Source organism: Psittacula echo (genome assembly GCF_963264785.1).
Source record: "Psittacula echo genome assembly, contig: SCAFFOLD_157, whole genome shotgun sequence".
NCBI lineage: Eukaryota > Metazoa > Chordata > Aves > Psittaciformes > Psittacidae > Psittacula > Psittacula echo.
In genome coordinates, this window is record NW_027664268.1 from 29,671 (window position 1) to 50,532 (window position 20,862).

At 62.4% G+C, this 20,862-nt stretch overlaps 3 protein-coding genes across 7 annotated transcripts; 1 reads left to right on the forward strand and 2 right to left on the reverse strand.

Moving 5' to 3' along the window:
• Window positions 1-1,997: 1,997 nt before the first annotated feature.
• On the reverse strand, window positions 1,998-5,208 carry CDIPT (CDP-diacylglycerol--inositol 3-phosphatidyltransferase). Its single transcript, XM_080639747.1, has 6 exons — window positions 5,138-5,208; window positions 4,909-5,043; window positions 3,951-4,104; window positions 3,433-3,514; window positions 2,386-2,558; window positions 1,998-2,348 (listed from the first exon to the last, which is right to left on the reverse strand). The coding sequence occupies exons 1-6, from the start codon at window positions 5,181-5,183 to the stop codon at window positions 2,000-2,002; spliced, it is 939 nt and encodes a 312-aa protein (XP_080495873.1). The 5' UTR covers window positions 5,184-5,208; the 3' UTR covers window positions 1,998-1,999.
• A 3,365-nt stretch (window positions 5,209-8,573) lies between these two features.
• On the reverse strand, window positions 8,574-14,060 carry LOC308232532 (serine/threonine-protein kinase TAO2-like). 5 transcript variants are annotated; one of them, XM_080639739.1, is made up of 11 exons: window positions 13,609-14,060; window positions 13,427-13,528; window positions 12,878-12,923; window positions 12,706-12,802; window positions 11,864-11,977; window positions 11,288-11,379; window positions 11,112-11,205; window positions 10,019-10,100; window positions 9,847-9,927; window positions 8,898-9,037; window positions 8,574-8,801 (listed from the first exon to the last, which is right to left on the reverse strand). In XM_080639739.1, exons 1-11 carry the CDS (start codon window positions 13,786-13,788, stop codon window positions 8,594-8,596), a joined length of 1,236 nt encoding a protein of 411 aa, XP_080495865.1. In that variant the 5' UTR covers window positions 13,789-14,060; the 3' UTR covers window positions 8,574-8,593. The 5 variants fall into 5 exon arrangements, with proteins under 5 accessions (XP_080495865.1, XP_080495866.1, XP_080495867.1 ...); XM_080639743.1 differs by having other exon boundaries at window positions 8,685-8,801; window positions 8,894-9,037; window positions 13,609-13,957; XM_080639740.1 differs by lacking the exon at window positions 12,878-12,923 and having other exon boundaries at window positions 11,864-11,990; window positions 13,609-13,958.
• A 1,880-nt stretch (window positions 14,061-15,940) lies between these two features.
• Window positions 15,941-19,449, forward strand: LOC308232533 (uncharacterized protein). The gene is made up of 4 exons (XM_080639744.1): window positions 15,941-16,512; window positions 16,907-16,979; window positions 17,194-17,226; window positions 19,292-19,449. Exons 1-4 carry the CDS (start codon window positions 16,373-16,375, stop codon window positions 19,373-19,375), a joined length of 330 nt encoding a protein of 109 aa, XP_080495870.1. The 5' UTR covers window positions 15,941-16,372; the 3' UTR covers window positions 19,376-19,449.
• Window positions 19,450-20,862: the final 1,413 nt, after the last annotated feature.

Below are 20,862 nucleotides of genomic sequence, written 5' to 3' on the forward strand. Positions count from 1 at the left end.
GGAGCACCCCCAAACAGCGCCCCCTGCTGGGGCACCCCCAAAGAGCGCCCCCTGCTGGAGCACCCCCAAAGAGCGCCCCCTGCTGTTGGCACCCCCAAAGAGCGCCCCCTGCTGCTGGAGCACCCCCAAAGAGCGCCCCCTGCTGCTGGCACCCCCAAAGAGCGCCCCCTGCTGCTGGCACCCCCAAAGAGCGCCCCCTGCTGGAGCACCCCCAAACACCGCCCCCTGCTGCTGGAGCACCCCCAAACAGCGCCCCCTGCTGGAGCACCCCCAAAGAGCGCCCCCTGCTGCTGGAGCACCCCCAAACAGCGCCCCCTGCTGCTGGCACCCCCAAAGAGCGCCCCCTGCTGGGGCACCGCCGAACAGCGCCCCCTGCTGCTGGAGCACCCCCAAACAGCGCCCCCTGCTGGAGCACCCCCGAACAGCGCCCCCTGCTGCTGGAGCACCCCCAAAGAGCGCCCCCTGCTGGAGCACCCCCAAAGAGCGCCCCCTGCTGCTGGCACACAGCGCCCCCCCCCCGGGTGGCGTGACGTCATACTAAACGCGCGTGTTGATTGGCTGAGCAGTGAGCAGTGGCGGATCTATGGGGTCTATGGGGTCGGGGGGACACCATTGCCCCCCCATTGCCCCCCATTGCCCCCCCCATTACCCCCCCATTGCCCCCCCCATTGCCCCCCCATTACCCCCCATTGCCCCCCCATTGCCCCCCCCTTGCCCCCCCATTACCCCTCCATTGCCCCCCCATTACCCCCCATTGCCCCCCCCATTGCCCCCCCATTGCCCCCCCATTGCCCCCCCATTCCCCCCCCCATTGCCCCCCCATTGCCCCCACTCAGGCACCGGACATGGGCAGCACCACTTTAATGGGGGGGGTCCAAGGCGGGGTTTGGGGTCCCTGAGGGGGTTTGAGTCCATGGAGCGGGGCGCGGGGGGGGGGGGTGTTGAAAGGGGCTGGGGGTGCTTTGGGGCCTTTTTTGGTGTTTCTGGGGGGTTTTTGCCCGTTTCTGGGGGGGTTTTGCCCGTTTTGGGGGGTTTTTGCCCGTTTCGGGGGGTTTTGCCCGTTTCTGGGGGGTTTTTGCCCGTTTCTGGGGGGTTTTTGCCCGTTTCGGGGGGTTTTTTGCCCGTTTCTGGGGGGTTTTTGCCCGTTTCTGGGGTTTTTTGCCCGTTTCTGGGGGGTTTTTGCCCGTTTCTGAGGGTTTTTGCCCGTTTCGGCGGGGTTTTTGCCCGTTTCGGGGGGTTTTTTGCCCGTTTCTGGGGGTTTTTGCCCGCTTCTGGGGGGTTTTTGCCCGTTTCGGGGGGTTTTTTGCCCGTTTCTGGGGGGTTTTTGCCCGTTTCTGGGGTTTTTTGCCCGTTTCGGGGGGTTTTTGCCCGTTTCTGGGGTTTTTTGCCCGTTTCTGGGGTTTTTTGCCCGTTTCTGGGGGGTTTTTGCCCGTTTCTGGGGGGTTTTTGCCCGTTTCTGGGGGGGTTTTGCCCGTTTCTGGGGTTTTTTGCCCGTTTCTGGGGAGTTTTTGCCCGTTTCTGGGGGGTTTTTGCCCGTTTCGGGGGGTTTTTTGCCCGTTTCTGGGGGGTTTTTGCCCGTTTCTGGGGTTTTTTGCCCGTTTCGGGGGGTTTTTTGCCCGTTTGTGGGGGTTTTTGCCAGTTTCGGCGGGGTTTTTGCCCGTTTCTGGGGGTTTTTGCCCGTTTCTGGGGGGTTTTTGCCAGTTTTGGCGGGGTTTTTGCCCGTTTCTGGGGGGTTTTTGCCCGTTTCTGGGGGGGTTTTGCCCGTTTCTGGGGGGTTTTTGCCCGTTTCTGAGGGTTTTTGCCAGTTTCTTGGGGTTTTTGCCCGTTTCTGGGGGTTTTTGCCAGTTTCTGGGGGTTTTTGCCCGTTTCTGGGGGGTTTTTGCCCGTTTCTGGGGGGTTTTTGCCCGTTTCTGGGGGGGTTTTGCCCGTTTCTGAGGGTTTTTGCCCGTTTCCCGGCGGTTTCCGCCCGTCTCCGGGGCTCTGGGGCCCGGCGCCGCTCTCAGCGCCCCTTGGCGCGCTCGGCCCGGTCGATCGCCGCCAGCCTCCGCGCCGCCCCCAGGAGCTGCACCAGGTTCAGGGCCCCTTTCAGCGCGGCCAAGGGGGCCCCGAGCCAGAGCCCGGCCCGGAACAGCCCCGGGCCCCCGGCACCACTGCAGGGGGCAAAGGGCAACGTCAGGGACCCCCTGAGACCCCCACAGACCAGTGTAGACCCCCCATAGACCACTATGGACCGGTCTAGACCAATATAGACCCCCCATAGACCACTATGGACCGGTCTAGACCCCCCATAGACCACTATGGACCGGTCTAGACCAGTATAGACCCCCCATAGACCACTATGGACCGGTCTAGACCCCCCATAGACCACTATGGACCGGTATAGACCGGTCTAGACGCCCCATAGACCAGTATGGAGCGGTGCAGACCCCCAGTTTAGCCCCGGGACCCCCCCGTCCATGCCCACAGCCGGGCTCACCGGGCGGCCCCTCCCCGAAGTGCACCAGGTAAAGGCACCCATAGAAGCCCTCATTGCCGGCGCAGAGCAGGAACAGCAGCGCCTGGGGGGGGACGGGGACACAGCGGGGGGCAATGGCGAGCAAGGGGGCCCCTTGAAACCCCTCCCTCCCCTTCAAGCCCCTCCCTCCCCTTTAAGCCCCTCCCACCCTTTAAGCCCCTCCCTCCCCTTTAAGCCCCTCCCACCCTTTAAGCCCCTCCCTCCCCTTTAAGCCCCTCCCTCCCCTTGAAACCCCTCCCTCCCCTTCAAGCCCCTCCCTCCCCTTTAAGCCCCTCCCTCCCTTTAAGCCCCTCCCTCCCCTTTAAGCCCCTCCCTCCCCTTTAAGCCCCTCCCTCCCCTTTAAGCCCCTCCCTCCCTTTAAGCCCCTCCCTCCCCTTTAAGCCCCTCCCTCCCTTTAAGCCCCGCCCACCCTTTAAGCCCCTCCCTCCCTTTAAGCCCCCCTCCCTTTAAGCCCCTCCCTCCCTTTAAGCCCCTCCCTCCCTTTGAGCCCCTCCCTCCCCTTTAAGCCCCTCCCTCCCCTTTAAGCCCCTCCCTCCCCTTTAAGCCCCTCCCTCCCTTTAAGCCCCTCCCACCCTTTAAGCCCCTCCCTCCCTTTAAGCCCCTCCCTCCCTTTGAGCCCCTCCCTCCCCTTTAAGCCCCTCCCTCCCTTTAAGCCCCTCCCTCCCCTTTAAGCCCCTCCCTCCCTTTAAGCCCCTCCCTCCCTTTCAGCCCCCCCTCCCTTTAAGCCCCTCCCTCCCTTTAAGCCCCCCTCCCTTTAAGCCCCTCACACCCCTTTAAGCCCCTCCCTCCCTTTAAGCCCCTCACACCCCTTTAAGCCCCTCCCTCCCTTTAAGCCCCTCCCTCCCTTTAAGCCCCTCCCACCCCATAAGCCCCCCCCCCTTCAGCCCCTCCCCTCCAGGCCCCGCCCCTCCCCTCACCCTGGACCTGTAGTACAGCTGCAGCACGGGGTGCGCCGCCCCCCCCACCGCCTTGTGGCTCCGCCCCCCCTCCAGGGTGGTGCTGCCGGAGGGGGCGGGGTCAGCGCGGGACACGCCCACCCCACCCCCTGCGCCTCATTGGCTGCGCGCGCCAGCGAGCCCCGCCCCCTAAGGAGCAAGCACCGCCCCCTGCTGGAGCAACGCCCCCTTAAGCCCCTCCCTCCCTTTAAGCCCCTCCCTCCCCTTTAAGCCCCTCCCTCCCTTTAAGCCCCTCCCTCCCCTTTAAGCCCCTCCCTCCCCTTTAAGCCCCTCCCACCCTTTAAGCCCCTCCCTCCCCTTCAAGCCCCTCCCTCCCTTTAAGCCCCTCCCTCCCTTTAAGCCCCTCCCACCCTTTAAGCCCCTCCCTCCCCTTCAAGCCCCTCCCTCCCTTTAAGCCCCTCCCTCCCTTTAAGCCCCTCCCTCCCCTTTAAGCCCCTCCCTCCCCTTTAAGCCCCGCCCACCCTTCAAGCCCCGCCCACCAGTGCATGTGCAGCCAATGGCTGGCCACGTCCAGGGCCATGCTGAGCTGGAAGAGGGGGGCAGCGGCCGGGTAGAGCAGGGCCAGGTTGAGCAGCAGCCCCATGGAGGAGAGCCGGTCCGTGAGCATGTCCAGCATGGCCCCGAGCCGCGAGCCTGCGGGGAGCCACGCCTTGGGGCGCTGTGGGGCGGGGAAGCCCCTCTATGGGGCAGGGAAAGCCCCTATGGGGCAGGGAAACCGCCTATGGGGCAGGGAAACCACTCTATGGGGCAGGGAAAGCCCCTATGGGGCAGGGAAACCGCCTATGGGGCAGGGAAAGCCCCTATGGGGCAGGGAAAGCCCCTATGGGGCAGGGAAACCGCCTATGGGGCAGGGAAACCTCCTATGGGGTAGGGAAAGCCCTCTATGGGGCAGGGAAACCGCTCTATGGGGCAGGGAAAGCCCTCTATGGGGCAGGGAAACCGCCTATGGGGCAGGGAAACCTCCTATGGGGTAGGGAAAGCCCTCTATGGGGCAAGGAAACCGCTCTATGGGGCAGGGAAAGCCCCTATGGGGCAGGGAAACCACCTATGGGGCAGGGAAACCTCCTATGGGGTAGGGAATCCCCCTCTGTGGGGCAGGGAAAGCCCTCTATGGGGCAGGGAAACCCCCTATGGGGCAGGGAAAGCCCTCTATGTGGCAGTGAAAGCCATCTATGGGGCAGGGAAATCCATCTATGGGGCAGGGCATCCCCTCTGTGGGGCAGGGAAAGCCCTCTATGGGGCAGGGCATCCCCTCTATGGGGCAATGACAGGGGCTGGACCCCCAAGGCAGCAGGGAGAGGGGCACTTGTGGGGGGCAGGACCCATAGGGGGAGCTCTGGGGCTGGCAGGCGCTATGGGGCAGAACACTCCCATGTGGGGCATGGACCCGCCCACCCCCCCCAAGCCCCGCCCACCCCGCCCCTAAGCCCCGCCCACCCTGCCCCAGCGCGCGCGCCGCGTGCCCGTCCACGGCGTCCAGGAGGCCGCTGAGGCCGTAGCAGGCCGCGGCCGGGCCCGGCTGCGTCGGCATCAGGTAGAAGGAAGCGGCGGCCAAGGCGATCCGGATGTACCCTACGGAGGGGACCGGGTGTTACCCCCCCCCACACACACACGCTCCCGAACGCTCCCGTTTCCCCCCCCTCCAAACGCCCGTTTAAACGCTCACCGATAACGTTGGGCACGAAGAGGAAGACGTTGTCGCCGCCCGCCATCGCGCGGCGCCTTTAAGAGCGAGCGGGAGGAAGCGGCGCTTGGTCCCGCCCCTCCCCTCTTGCAGCCAATCAGAGGGGGGAAAGCGGGCGAGGACCAATCAGCGCGGAGCAAGGCGATGGGGATGGGCCAATGGCGGAGCGGCGGTGAGGAGATGAGGGGGTTCCGGTTCCGGGCCGAGCGGCGTTGCCATGGCGACGCGGCGCTTCGCTATTGATTAACGCGATTGATTGATTAATGAAGGGGTTAATTGATTAATGAAGGGGTTAATTGATTAATGAGGGGTTAATTGATTAATGAAGGGGTTAATTGATTAATGAGGGGTTAATTGATTAATGAGGGGGTTAATTGATTAATGAAGGGGTTAATTGATTAATGAGGGGGTTAATTGATTAATGAGGGGGTTAATTGATTAATGAAGGGGTTAATTGATTAATGAGGGGGTTAATTGATTAATGAGGGGTTAATTGATTAATGAGGGGGTTAATTGATTAATGAGGGGGTTAATTGATTAATGAGGGGGTTAATTGATTAATAAGGGGTTAATTGATTAATGAAGGGGTTAATTGATTAATGAGGGGTTAATTGATTAATGAGGGGGTTAATTGATTAATGAGGGGGTTAATTGATTAATGAAGGGGTTAATTGATTAATGAGGGGGTTAATTGATTAATGAGGGGGTTAATTGATTAATGAGGGGTTAATTGATTAATGAAGGGGTTAATTGATTAATGAGGGGTTAATTGATTAATGAGGGGGTTAATTGATTAATGAGGGGTTAATTGATTAATGAGGGGGTTAATTGATTAATGAGGGGGTTAATTGATTAATGAGGGGTTAATTGATTAATGAAGGGGTTAATTGATTAATGAGGGGTTAATTGATTAATGAGGGGGTTAATTGATTAATGAGGGGTTAATTGATTAATGAGGGGGTTAATTGATTAATGAGGGGGTTAATTGATTAATGAAGGGGTTAATTGATTAATGAGGGGGTTAATTGATTAATGAGGGGTTAATTGATTAATGAGGGGGTTAATTGATTAATGAGGGGGTTAATTGATTAATGAGGGGTTAATTGATTAATGAGGGGTTAATTGATTAATGAGGGGGTTAATTGATTAATGAGGGGGTTAATTGATTAATGAGGGGGTTAATTGATTAATGAGGGGTTAATTGATTAATGAGGGGGTTAATTGATTAATGAGGGGGTTAATTGATTAATGAGGGGGTTAATTGATTAATGAAGGGGTTAATTGATTAATGAGGGGGTTAATTGATTAATGAGGGGTTAATTGATTAATGAGGGGGTTAATTGATTAATGAGGGGGTTAATTGATTAATGAGGGGTTAATTGATTAATGAAGGGGTTAATTGATTAATGAGGGGTTAATTGATTAATGAGGGGGTTAATTGATTAATGAGGGGTTAATTGATTAATGAGGGGGTTAATTGATTAATGAGGGGGTTAATTGATTAAATGAGGGGTTAATTGATTAATGAAGGGGTTAATTGATTAATGAGGGGGTTAATTGATTAATGAGGGGGTTAATTGATTAATGAAGGGGCTCATTTACCCTCCTGTCCCACCCCCGGCGCTTAACGAGGGCTGCCATTAACACTGGTCCCTAACGATGAAGGCCCAGGACGTCGCTGAGCACCCATTGGGTGCCCCCCCCATGACGTCAGCACGCATGAAGTGACGTCAGCACCCCGCCCACCCCCCCCCCCCCAGGCACTAAAAAAAGAGGCAAAATCGGGTTTTTGGACGTTTGTCGTGTTCGTTTTCTGTATTTTTTAAATAAACACCATGAAAATAAAGTTAATTCAAGGCAAAAAGTTAATTCAAGGCAAAAGCAACGAAACCCCCCCAAAATGACCCAAAACCCCCCCAAAATGACCCAAAACCCCCCCAAAATGACCCAAACCCCCCCCCAAAGGCGATGGGAAAGGAGCACAAACGCCCCCCGATGATGAAAAAGGGAGCAAAGGCCCCAAAAGAGCCCCCCCAAGGTCCCAAATGGACGGGAAATGACCCCAAAAAGGCTCGGGGGGGGGTCCCTGAACCCCACTGGGAGAGCCCAAAGTCACCGGGGGGGGTCAAAAGCCCCGGACCGGATATGGGTCCGTGGGGGGGGGGGGGTGTGGGGGTCACCCCAAGTCCAATGGGGGGGGTCCCCAATATCAATGGGGGGGTCCCAGGTCCCTATGAGGTCCCCTCATCACCAATGGGGGGGGGTCCCAGGTCCCATTGGGCCCCGTTATGCGGGGGGGGTCCCCCCCCTTTGTAGTGCCTCTAATGGTCCCTCCCACCCCCCCCCCCATCACCGCCCCGCCCTCGGCTGCGCGGGCCCCGCCCCTCCTCCCCTGTGGGCGTGGCCTGGGGATGCGGCTGGGCCTATGGGAGGCCGCGCCCGCGGCCTTGACCCCGCCCCCGGCCACCGCCCGGCCCACCCTGGCGGCCCATTGGGCCAGGAGGCGCAGGGGGCGTGTCTTGGGGCCGGGGGCCGCGTCTCGGGGCCGGGGGGCGTGGCCGCGGCGGGCGCGGGAAACGGGCAGGCGGGAGCGGGCGGCGGGGCGGCGCGCGCGCGGGAAGAGGCGGAAGAGGCGGCGCTCGGACACCACCCCCAGCGGAAGAGCAGCGAGAAGAGCGGCGGCGGCAGCCCAGCGCCGCGCGCAGCCACAGCCGCCGAAGCCCCGCCCCCGCCGTCAGGCCCCGCCCCCTCCCCAGCACCCCCAGAAGGTAAAGGGGGAGGAAGAGCCACGCGAGAGCCAGAGCTGGGCGGCCAAGACCAAGACCGGGACGTGGAGGGGGGGGGGGACCCCGAACTGGGGCCAAACGGGGCCGAAGCGGAGCAGGAGGGGGGGCAGGGCCAAGGTCAAGGCCAGGGTGAAGGCGGAGGTGAGGAGGGAGGGGGGGAGCCAGGAGGAGGAGGAGGAGTTGGAGCCCCCCCCCCATGGAGGGAGGGGGAAGGGAAGGCGGGGGAGGAGGAGGAGGAGGAGGGGGGGGAGGAGGAGGAGGAAGAGGAGGGAGGGGGGAAAGGGGAGGGGGGAGGGAGGGCGAGGGGAGGGGCTTAGAGAGGGGGAGGAGCCAGTAGAGGGGGCGGGGCCTAAAGGGGGGGAGCAGCCACTGGGGGTGGAGGGGCCAATGGGGTGGGAGGGGCTTAACGATGGGGAGGAGCCAATGGAATGGGAAGGGCTTAAAGGGGGGTGAGGCTGGCGGAGGGGGCGGGGCCATTGGAAGGGGAGGGGCCAATGGAGGGGGCGGGGCTTAAAGGGGTGGAGGGGCCAATGGGGGTGGAGGAGCCAATGGAGTGGGAGGGCTTAAAGGGGGGGTGAGGCCGTGGGAGGGGGTGGAGCCATTGGAAGGGGAGGGGCTTGAGGAGGGGTGGAGCTTAAAGAGTGGGAGGGGCTTAGAGGGTGGGAGGGGCCAGGGGAGGGCTTCGGAGGAGGGGAAGGGGAGGGGGTGAGGAAAGGGGAGGGGGTGAAGGGGGGGCCGTGGTCCTTGGGGCGCTGCTCGCACTGGTGGCACTGGTGGCACTGGTGGCACTGGTTGCACTGGTGGCACTGGTTGGAGTCCCGGTTCTGCTCCTGCTGCCGCCATTCCCGGCCTCTGGAATGCTGCTGGAGGCGGAGGGAGAGGCCCGGATCTATGGGGGTCTATGGGGCCGGGGGACCTCCCCATCGTGGCGCCGTCCCATTGGCTCCTCAACTCACAGCCGATTGGTGGCAATGGAGCTGGGGGAGGAGCCTGTGTCCTGCTCGGCCAATGGGGAACCTTCTTCTTCCTCCTCCTCCTCGTCCTCGTCCTCGTCCTGGTCCAGGCTGGAGCTGGAGCTGCTGCTGGGCTCTAGGGCCTGCAGAGCACACACTGGGTGCTGTGGGGTGCTCGGAGTGCCCATAGGGTCCCATAGGGGCCCAAAGGCTCCCATAGGAGCCCATAGGGTTCCATAGGGTCGCACAGGGGCCCATAGGGTTCCATAGGGTCCCATAGAGCCCATAGGGTCCCATAGAGCCCATAGGGTTCCATAGAGCCCATAGGGTTCCATAGGGACCCATAGGGTTCCATAGGAGCCCATAGAGCCCATAGGGTCCCATAGGGTTCCATAGGGGCCCATAGGGTTCCATAGGGTCCCATAGGAGCCCATAGGGTTCCATAGGGTTCCATAGGGTCCCATAGGAGCCCATAGGGTCCCACAGGGGCCCATAGGAGCCCATAGGGTTCCATAGGGTCCCATAGGAGCCCAAAGGGTCCCATAGGGTTCCATAGGGTCCCATAGGAGCCCATAGGGTTCCATAGGGTCCCATAGGGTTCCATAGGGGCCCATAGGGTCCCATAGGGTTCCATAGGGGCCCATAGGGTTCCATAGGAGCCCAAAGGGTCCCATAAGAGCCCATAGGGTCCCATAGGAGCCCATAGGGGCCCATAGGGTTCCACAGGGGCCCATAGGGTCCCATAGGGTTCCATAGGGTCCCATAGGAGCCCATAGGGTCCCATAGGGTCCCATAGGAGCCCCATAGGAGCCCATAGGGTCCCATAGGGTCCCATAGGAGCCCATAGGAGCCCATAGGGGCCCATAGGGTTCCATAGGAGCCCATAGGGGCCCATAGGGTTCCATAGGGTCCCATAGGGTTCCATAGGGTTCCATAGGGCGCTGTCACGGACCTGTCTCCGCGCCGGCTCCCGGCAGCGCCGCAGCAGCTCCGGCAGCACCCATGGGGGCAGCGCCCGGGTCAGGAACCCGTGCTGGGGGCGGGGCCACGTCAGGACACGCCCCTCGAGGCCACGCCCCCTCTGAGCCCCGCCCCCCCCCCCCCCCCCCTTGTGATGTCACCACCTGGCTGATGACGTCAGAGCTGGGCCGGGCCAATGGCGCCTTCTGCAGGCAGGAGGAGACGAAGGAGCGGAACGAGTCCGACCTATGGGGGGGACGCGGCGTCTGTGGGGCAGCCCCATGGATGCTATGGGGCAGCCCCACGTCCCCTCTGGGTCACCCCACAGAATCTATGGGGCGGCCCCACACCCCCTCTGGGTCACCCCACAGAATCTATGGGGCGGCCCCACACCCCCTCTGGGTCACCCCACAGAATCTATGGGGCAGCCCCACACCCCCTCTGGGTCACCCCACAGAATCTATGGGGCGGCCCCACACCCCCTCTGGGTCACCCCACAGAATCTATGGGGCGGCCCACGTCCCCTATGGGTCTCCCCACAGAATCTATGGGGCAGCCCCACACCCCCTATGGGTCACCCCACAGAATCTATGGGGCGGCCCCACGTCCCCTATGGGTCAACCCACACAATCTATGGGGCGGCCCACGTCCCCTATGGGTCAACCCACACAATCTATGGGGCGGCCCCATGTCCCCTATGGGTCAACCCACAGAATCTATCGGGCAGCCCCACACCCCCTATGGGTCTCCCCACAGAATCTATGGGGCAGCCCCACACCCCCTATGGGTCACCCCACACAATCTATGGGGCGGCCCCACGTCCCCTATGGGTCAACCCACACAATCTATGGGGCGGCCCCACGTCCCCTATGGGTCAACCCACAGAATCTATCGGGCAGCCCCACACCCCCTATGGGTCTCCCCATAGAATCTATGGGGCAGCCCCACACCCCCTCTGGGTCACCCCACAGAATCCATGGGGCGGCCCCACGTCCCCTATGGGTCAACCCACACAATCTATGGGGCGGCCCCACATCCCCTATGGGTCAACCCACAGAATCTATCGAGCAGCCCCACACCCCCTATGGGTCTCCCCACAGAATCTATGGGGCAGCCCCACACCCCCTATGGGTCACCCCACACAATCTATGGGGCGGCCCCACGTCCCCTATGGGTCAACCCACAGAATCTATGGGGCAGCCCCACACCCCCTCTGGGTCACCCCACAGAATCCATGGGGCAGCCCCACGGCCTCACCAGTGCCGGGGCTGCAGCGCGGGCGCCGGCTCCTGTGCGATGCGGTACAGGGCGCTCATCGCGTTCAGGTTGAACAGCGGCGGCCTCCGCTCCGCTAGGGGGCGATGGGGGGCAGCGCTATGGGGCAGCCCCACAAGCACCCCCCCCCCCCCCCCAGCCCCACAAGTGCCCCATACCCAGCTCAATGCAGGTGATGCCCAGGGACCACACATCGGCTTTGCCATCATAGAGCCCCTCGTCCATGGCCAGGATCACTTCCGGTGCCATCCTAGGGGGCAGGATGTGGGCAGCGCTATGGGGCCGCGCTATGGGGCAGGATGTGGGGCCGCGCTATGGGGCAGGATGTGGGGCCGCGCTATGGGGCAGCGCTATGGGGCAGGATGTGGGGCAGCGCTATGGGGCAGGATGTGGGGCAACGCTATGGGCAGCGCTATGGGGCAGCGCTATGGGGCAGGATGTGGGGCCGCGCTATGGGGCAGCGCTATGGGCAGGATGTGGGGCCGCGCTATGGGTCCCGCTATGGGGCAGGATGTGGGGCCGCGCTATGGGGCAGCGCTATGGGGCAGGATGTGGGGCCGCGCTATGGGGCAGGATGTGGGGCCGCGCTATGGGGCAGCGCTATGGGGCAGGATATGGGGCCGCGCTATGGGGCAGCGCTATGGGGCAGGATGTGGGGCCGCGCTATGGGGCAGCGCTATGGGGCAGGATGTGGGGCCGCGCTATGGGGCCGCGCTATGGGGCAGCCCCCTTACCAATATGGCGTCCCCACGAAGGAATTGGCTGGGGCCGAGGTGGAGGCGGAGCCGAAGTCGCCCAGTTTGACCAATCCCGGTGCAGTCAGGAGGATGTTCCCGGCCTTCACGTCCCTGTGGGGCAGGGCTATGGGTCCCGCTATGGGGCTGGGTTGGGGGTCCCGCTATGGGGCAGGGCTATGGGTCCCGCTATGGGGCTGGGTTAGGGGTCCCGCTATGGGCTGGGTTAGGGGTCCCGCTATGGGGCTGGGTTGGGGGTCCCGCTATGGGGCTGGGTTACGGGGGTCCCACTATGGGGCTGGGTTACGGGTGTCCCACTATGGGGCTGGGTTGGGGGTCCCACTATGGGGCTGGGTTACGGGGGTCCCGCTATGGGGCTGGGCTATGGGTCCCGCTATGGGGCTGGGTTACGGGGGTCCCGCTATGGGGCAGGGCTATGGGTCCGCTATGGGGCTGGGTTACGGGTCTCGCTATGGGGCTGGGCTACGGGTCCCCGCTATGGGGCTGGGTTACGGGGGTCCCGCTATGGGGCTGGGTTACGGGGGTCCCGCTATGGGGCAGGGCTATGGGTCCCGCTATGGGGCTGGGTTATGCGTCCCGCTATGGGGCTGGGTTACGGGTCTCGCTATGGGCTGGGTTATGGGGGTCCTGCTATGGGGCAGAGCTATGGGTCCCGCTACGGGGCTGGGTTGGGGGTCCCGCTATGGGGCAGGGCTATGGGTCCCGCTATGGGGCTGGGTTACGGGTCTCGCTATGGGTCTGGCTTAGGGGGTCCCGCTATGGGGCTGGGTTGGGGGTCCCGCTATGGGGCTGGGTTGTGGGGGTCCCGCTATGGGGCCGACCTGTGGATGACGCTGTGCTTGTGCAGGTAGCGCAGCCCCTGCAGCGCCCCATGGACGATGGCCGCGATCTCCAGCTCCTGCAGCGGCTGCTGGTGCTCTATGGGGCAGAGATGGGGGGCAGGGGGTCGCTCTGGGGCTGCCCCATAGCCCTGCCCCATAGCGCTGCACTCACCCTCCAGCAGGTCCGAGGCGGAGCCCACACAATGCTCCATCACCAGCTGTGGGCACAGGGTCAGGCTCTGCCCCACAAGCGGGGCCATGGGGCAGCTCCTGCCCCCCATAAACTGATCCCCAGGGGCCAGCTGTGGGCTTGCACCCCATAAGTGACACCTGAGCCACACCTATGGGGCCCAACCACCCTCCTGCCCCACATCTGGGGGTCCCCAACCCCCCCCAGCCCCCACTTATGGGTCCCAGCACCCCCCATAACCCCATCTACGGCTCCCAACCCCCACTTACAGCTCCCTATCGCCATCTATGGGTCCCAGGATCGCCCTGCCCCACATCTATGGGTCCAACCCCCCCCTGAAACCACCACTTATGGGTCCAACCCAGCCCCACATCTATGGGTCTCAAGAGCAACCACCGCAGTCTATGGGGCCAAACACCCCCCCCCCCGGCACCGCCACAGAGGCCCCAAACCCCGCCTCTGGGTCTTAACCCCCCCCCACCCCCAAGGCCATCTATGGGGCCAGCCCCACATGTGTGGGCTGCGGCTCACCCAGGCTGTGCGGCCCCAGAGGAAGCAGCCCCGGTACTGGACCGTGTTGGGGTGGCGCAGGCGGCGCAGCAGAGACACCTCCTTGACGATGTCCAGCCACTTCTATGGGGCAGAGGGGGCTATGGGGCAGGCTGTGGGGCAGAGGGGGCTGTGGGGCAGGAGGCTCCGCCCCTCGGCCTCACCTCATTGGCCTGTTTCCCGCTGTAGTTCATCTTCTTGATGGCCACAACCTCGGCCGTGCGCAGGTCCGGGCCTGCAACAGCGCCCCACAGATGGGGGGCAGGACCCACAGATGGGGGGCACGGGGCCCATATGGGACAACGGGCCCTATAGATGTGGGCCAGGTGGGGGCTGAACCCCATAGAGCCGGGCCAGGGGGACGCTGGGCCCCACAGCTATGGGGCACGATGGCACCTGCCCCACATCTATGGGGCACTGGGCCCATATGGGCCATTGGGTGCCATGGATGTGGGGCCCAGCACCCCCTGCCCTGCATCCGTGGGTCCCAAAGCTCATCCCTGGGGCTTGACCCCTCTCTGCCCCACATCTATGGGGCCCAACACGCCCCTGCCCCACATCTATGGGGCCCAACACCCCCGTTCCCCCACATCTATGGGGCCCAACACCCCCGTTCCCCACATCTATGGGCCCAACACCCCCGTGCCCCACATCTATGGGGCCCAACACGTCCCTGCCCCACATCTATGGGGCCCAACACGCCCCTGCCCCACATCTATGGGGCCCAACACCCCCGTTCCCCACATCTATGGGGCCCAACACGCCCCTGCCCCACATCTATGGGGCCCAACACCCCCGTTCCCCACATCTATGGGGCCCAACACGCCCCTGCCCCACATCCATAGGTCCAAACAGCCCATGAACGCTCATCTATGGGGCCCGAAGGCCCCCCTATGGGTCCTGCCCCCCACATCTATGGGGCACTCACGTAGTAGACGGCCCCGAAGCTGCCGTGCCCGATCTCGCGCAGGTCCCCAAAGCGCTTCTCGGATCTTCCTTCAGGAACAACTCGGCGCCATTGGGATCAATGGGGCTGGACGGCATCATGGGGCCTACGGGACCCATAGATTCTGTGGGGCTGCCCCACAGACCCACTTTCCGCCCCATATCCCCCCCCCCCCCCCCCCCCCCCCCTTCTCACCGCTCCTTGAGCCCGGTCCGGCTCCGGCGGGTCCCGGCGCCCCCCCCCCGGCGGCTGCAGGTCCGGGGGGGGGGGCCGCGGCCTTCCCCGAGGCGGCTCCTTCAGTCGTGGCCGCTGGGGAGCCCCGGGAAGGCGGAATCCGAGCCCCAAATCGAGGCCGAGGCTTCAAGCGGGGCCTAGGCCGCAACCGGAGCCGCCGCCACCTCCCCGCCGCCAAGATGGCGGCCGCGGGCTGAGGGGAAGCGGAGCCGCCGGCGGGGAGGCGGGGCTTAGGGAGGGCTTAGCCAATCAGCGCGCGGGGTGGGCGGAAGGAGGGGTGGTGATTGGTTGGAGGAGGGCGGGGAGGGGAGGGCGGGAAGGAGGGAGCGAGCCACGCCCCCGTCGCCTGGGCAACGAGGGGAGGGGGCGTGGCCTGGCGGGCGGTGGGCGTGGCTTACCCGGCGCATGCCCGCGTCTCCGTGGCAACGGCCCCGCCCATCCCGCTCCGCGCAGCCGCAGTAGCGGGAACGGGGGCAAGATGGCGGCCGCGGGCAGAGGGGGGCCGGCTCCGGGTCATGGGACCGGTTGGGGTCTAAGGGGGGTTCACGGGGTTCTGTGGGTGTCTATGGGGGTCCAAGGGGGTTAATGGGGTTCTATGGGGGTCTATGGGGTGTCTATGGGGGTCCAAGGGGTTAATGGGGTTCTATGGGGGTCTATGGGGTGTCTATGGGGGTCTAAGGGGGTTAATGGGGTTCTATGGGGGTCTATGGGGGTCCAAGGGGGTTAATGGGGTTCTATGGGGTGTCTATGGGGGTCCAAGGGGGTTAATGGGGTTCTATGGCGGTCTATGGGGTGTCTATGGGGGTCTAAGGGGGTTAATGGGGTTCTATGGGGGTCTATGGGGTGTCTATGGGGGTCTAAGGGGGTTAATGGGGTTCTATGGGGGGTCTATGGGGGTCCAAGGGGGTTAATGGGGTTCTATGGGGGTCTATGGGGTGTCTATGGGGGTCTAAGGGGTTAATGGGGTTCTATGGGGGTCCAAGGGGGTTAATGGGGTTCTATGGGGGTCTATGGGGGTCCAAGGGGGTTAATGGGTTCTGTGGGGGTCTATGGGTGTCTATGGGGGTCTAAGGGGGTTAATGGGGTTCTATGGGGGTCTATGGGGGTCCAAGGGGGTTAATGGGGTTCTGTGGGGGTCCAAGGGGGTTAATGGGGTTCTATGGGGGTCCAAGGGGGTTAATGGGGTTCTGTGGGGGTCTATGGGGTGTCTATGGGGGTTAATGGGGTTCTATGGGGGTCCAAGGGGGTTAATGGGGTCTATGGGGGTCTATGGGGGTCCAAGGGGGTTAATGGGGTTCTATGGGGGTCTAGGGAGGTTCAGTGTGGATCTAAGAGGCACTGGGGGGGGTTAACGGCATCCATGGGGCGCCCCTGGGCTCTTGACCCCCTCTCCCCCCAGAGCCCCCCTTTTCGCCCCTAAAGAACCCCTGAAAACGCCCCCAAACGTACCCGGACCCCCCCCCCAGAACCGAAAAAACGCCCCCGAACGCCCGAAACGGCCTCAAACCGCCCCAAACGCGCCCGAAGCGCTTTGAGCGCCTCGGGGTTAAACGGGCGGGGGGGGGGGGGGGGGGTGTCCCATCAGAGGCAAGCCCCGCCCCTCGCCCTCCCATTGGCCCGCCCGCCCTGGGAGCGCCCCGTCCGCTCCTCCCTATTGGCTGCCCGCGCGGCCCTTGCCCGCTCTGATTGGCCGGCGGTTGGTGGCTGGTACCCGATCTTGCCGCGGGGGTTGCTGGGGGCTGTAGTTCATGGCGGGGGACGGGAGCCGGGCGGGGCCAGAGGGGTTAAAAGGGGAACGAGGGACGGGGCGGACACGGAGACCTATAGAGACCTATAGGGACCCACAGCGACCTATAGGGACCCACAGAGACTCCCTCCGGACCCACAGGTACATTCTGGGACCCATAGGGACCTATAGAAACCCACAGAGACCCCCCCCCGGACCCATATGGGACATCCTGGGACCTATAGGGACCCATAAGTACATTCTGAGACCCATAGGGACCTATAGAAACCCACAGAGACCCCCCCCCGGACCCATATGGGACATCCTGGGACCTATAGGGACCATAAGTACATTCTGGGACCCATAGGGACCTATAGAAACCCATAGAGACCCCCCCCCCGGACCCATATGGGACATCCTGGGACCTATAGGGACCCATATGGGACATGCCGGGACCTATGGAGACCCACCGAGAACACCTCCCTGGACCCCATAGGGACCCCATAGGGACCCCATAGGGACCCATAGCCCCCCATAACCGCCGTTGCCCCCCCAGCGCTGCCCCATGGCCGGTCCCGCCTGGCCCCGCCTCCCCGCCGCCGCCCTATGGCTGCTGCTGCTGCTCACAGGTAAGGGGGGGGGGGGCACCCATGGGACCCACATGGGACCCACAAGTGCCCCCCCCCCCCCCATTGCCCTGGGGGGGGGGGGGGGGAACCGCGTCCGGGTGCGCCCCATAGAACCGGTCGGGCCGGTTCAATGGGGCTCAATGGGGGCTCTAGGGCGGGGGGGGGGCACCCCAAAAGCTGCTTCACCCCTTCGGCCCCCCCCCCCCCCCCGCAGGTGGAGGTGGTGCGGCTGAGGAGGAGGATGAAGGTAAGGGGGGGCCCATTGGGGGCTATGGGGGGCTATGGGGTGGTTATGGGGTGTCTATGGGGTGGCTATGGGGTGGTTATGGGGTGACTCACTTCCCTATGTTGCCCTATAGGTGGCTATGGGGTGCCTATGGGGTGGCTATGGGGTGACTCACTTCCCCCGTGTTCCCTATAGGTGTCTATGGGGTGGCTATGGGGTGGCTATGGGGTAACAATGGGGTCGCTATGGGGTAACTATGGGGTAGCAATGGGGTGGCTATGGGGTAACTATGGGGTGGCTATGGGGTAACTATGGGGTGTCTATGGGTAACTATGGGGTGGCTATGGGGTAACTATGGGGTGGTTATGGGGTAACTATGGGGTGGCTATGGGGTAACTATGGGGTGGTTATGGGGTAACTATGGGGTAACTATGGGGTGGCTATGGGGTAACTATGGGGTGGTTATGGGGTAACTATGGGGTGGCTATGGGGTAACTATTGGGGTGGCTATGGGGTAACTATGGGGTGGTTATGGGGTAACTATGGGGTGGCTATGGGGTAACTATGGGGTGGTTATGGGGTAGCTATGGGGTAACTATGGGGTGGCTATGGGGTAACTATGGGGTGGCTATGGGGTGTCTATGGTGGTAACAATGGGGTGGCTATGGGGTAACTATGGGGTGTCTATGGGGTAACTATGGGGTGGCTATGGGGTTAACTATGGGGTGCTATGCGGTGTTTATGGGGTGTCTATGGGGTGTCTATGGGGTGGCTATGGGGTGTCTATGGGGTGGCTATGGGGTGTCCTATGGGGTGTTTATGGGTGTCTATGGGGTGGCTATGGGGTGTCTATGGGGTGTCTATGGGGTGGCTTATGGGGTGGCTATGGGTCGCTATGGGGTGGTTATGGGGTAACTCCCTTCCCCCACATCCCCACATCCTCCTATGTCACAACCCCAGCTCCAACGGTCCTGACCTCAAGGGGATGCTGGGCCCATAGAACCCTATATACCCCCAAATAATGTGTCCCTAACCCTATATGCCCCCATATAATATCCATATAAACCTTATATACACCCATATAACATACATATAACGCTATACCTCCGCACATACCGGCATATACCCCCATATACCCTTATATACCCCCATAGAACGTCCATATACGCCTATATCCCCCCATATACCCTATATGCCCCATGTAACCGTATATAACCCCGAATAACCCCATATCCCGCCATACAACCCTATGTAACCCTCTATACCCCGTATCCCCCCATATAACCCCATGTACCCCCATATACCTCTATGTAACCCCATATCCCCCATGTAACCCTATGTACCCCCATATAACCCTATATAACCCCATATCTCCCCATGTAACCCTATGTAACCCCATGTAACCCTCTATAACCCTGTGTAACCCCATATAACCCTATATCCCCCCATATCCCCCCATATCCCCCATATCCCCCTATGTACCCCATATACCCCCATATACCCCCTATGTACCCCATGTACCCCTATATCGCTCTATATCCCCCTATATAGCCCATATCCCCCTATGTACCCCATGTACCCCTATATAACCCCTATATCCCCCTATATAACCTCTATATGACCCCTATATAACCCCTATATCCCCTATATGACCCCTATATCCCCCTATATAAACCCCATTTTAACCTCTACATCCCCCTATATAACCCCTATATAACCCCTATATCCCCCTATATAAACCCCATTTTAACCTCTATATCCCCCTATATAACCCCTATATCCCCCTATATGACCCCTATATCACCCCTATATAACTCCTATATCCCCCTATATAACCCCTATATCCCCCTATATACCCCTATATAATTCCTATATAACTCCTATATAACCCCTATATCACTCCTATATTCCCCTATATAACCCCTATATGACCCCCATATCCCCCCTATATGACCCCCATATCCCCCCCATATCCCCCTATATAACCCCTATATACCCCTATATAACCCCTATATCACCCCTATATCCCCCTATATCCCCCCTATATAAGCGCTATGTAACCCCCATACCCCCCCCCCCCCCGCAGGGCCGCGGTGCGGGCTGCCGGCGGCGCGCGGGCGCGTGGTGGGCGGGGCGGGCGCGGCGGCGGGGGCGTGGCCGTGGCAGGTGAGCCTGCAGCTGCGGGGGCGGCACCGCTGCGGGGGGACCCTGCTCAGCGCGCGCTGGGCGCTCAGCGCCGCCCACTGCTTCCGGGGGTCAGTGCCGGGGGGGGGTACGGGGGGGGGGGGTATGGGGGGGGGTATAGAGGGGGGTATGGGGCGGATATGGGGGGGGTATGGGGGGGGATATGGAGGGGTATGGGGGATATGGGGGGGGTATGGGGGGGGATATAGGGGGGTATGGGGGGGATATAGGGGGGATATGGGGGGGGTATGGGGGGGATATGGGGGGGATATAGGGGGGATATGGGGGGGGTATGGGGGGGGGTATGGGGGGGGATATGGGGGGGATATGGGGGGGGTATAGAGGGGGTATGGGGGGGGATATAGGGGGGTATGGGGGGATATGGGGGGGGTATGGGGGGGATATGGGGGGGTATGGGGGGGTTATAGGGGGATATGGGGGGATATGGGTATATGCTCCCCACAGCTGCTATAGGTCCCCACAGCCACTATAGGGACCCCCATAGGCACCTATAGCCCCCAATAGCCGCTATAGGGCTCCCCCCTAGTCCCTATAGGGCTCCCCCCATAGCCCCTATAGGCTCCCCCCTAGCCCCTATAGGCTCCCCCCTAGCCCCTATAGGCTCCCCCCCATAGCCCCCATAGGTCCCCCCCCATAGCCCCTATAGGTCCCCCCATAGCCCCATATAGGTCCCCTCCCATAGCCCCTATAGGTCCCCCCCCATAGCCCCTATAGGCTCCCCCCCATAGCCCCTATAAGGGCTCCCCCATAGCCCCCATAGGTCCCCCCCCATAGCCCCTATAGGGCTCCCGTAGCCCCTATAGGGCTCCCCCATAGCCCCCATAGGTGTCCCCCCCCCCCAGCCCCTATAGGGCTCCCGTAGCCCCTATGGCTCCCCCCTAGCCCCTATAGGTCCCCCCCCCCAGCCCCTATAGGCTCCCCCGTAGCCCCTATAGGTCCCCCCATAGCCCCCATAGGTCCCCCCCCCCAGCCCCTATAGGTCCCCCCCCATAGCCCTATAGGTCCCCCCTAGCCCCTATAGGCTCCCCCCTAGCCCCTATAGGTCCCCCCCCCATAGCCCCTATAGGCTCCCCCCTAGTCCCTATAGGTCCCCCCCATAGCCCCTATAGGTCCCCCCCCTAGCCCCTATAGGCTCCCCCCCTAGCCCCTATAGGTCCCCCCCATAGCCCCTATAGGTCCCCCCCATAGCCCCTATAGGTCCCCCCCATAGCCCCCATAGGTCCCCCCCATAGCCCCTATAGGTCCCCCCATAGCCCATATAGGTCCCCACCCCATAGCCCCTATAGTGCTCCCCATAGCCCCCATAGGTCCCCCCATAGCCCATATAGGTCCCCCCCCATAGCCCCTATAGGCTCCCCCCTAGCCCCTATAGGCTCCCCCCTAGCCCCTATAGGTCCCCCCCATAGCCCCTATAGGTCCCCCCCATAGCCCCTATAGGTCCCCCCCATAGCC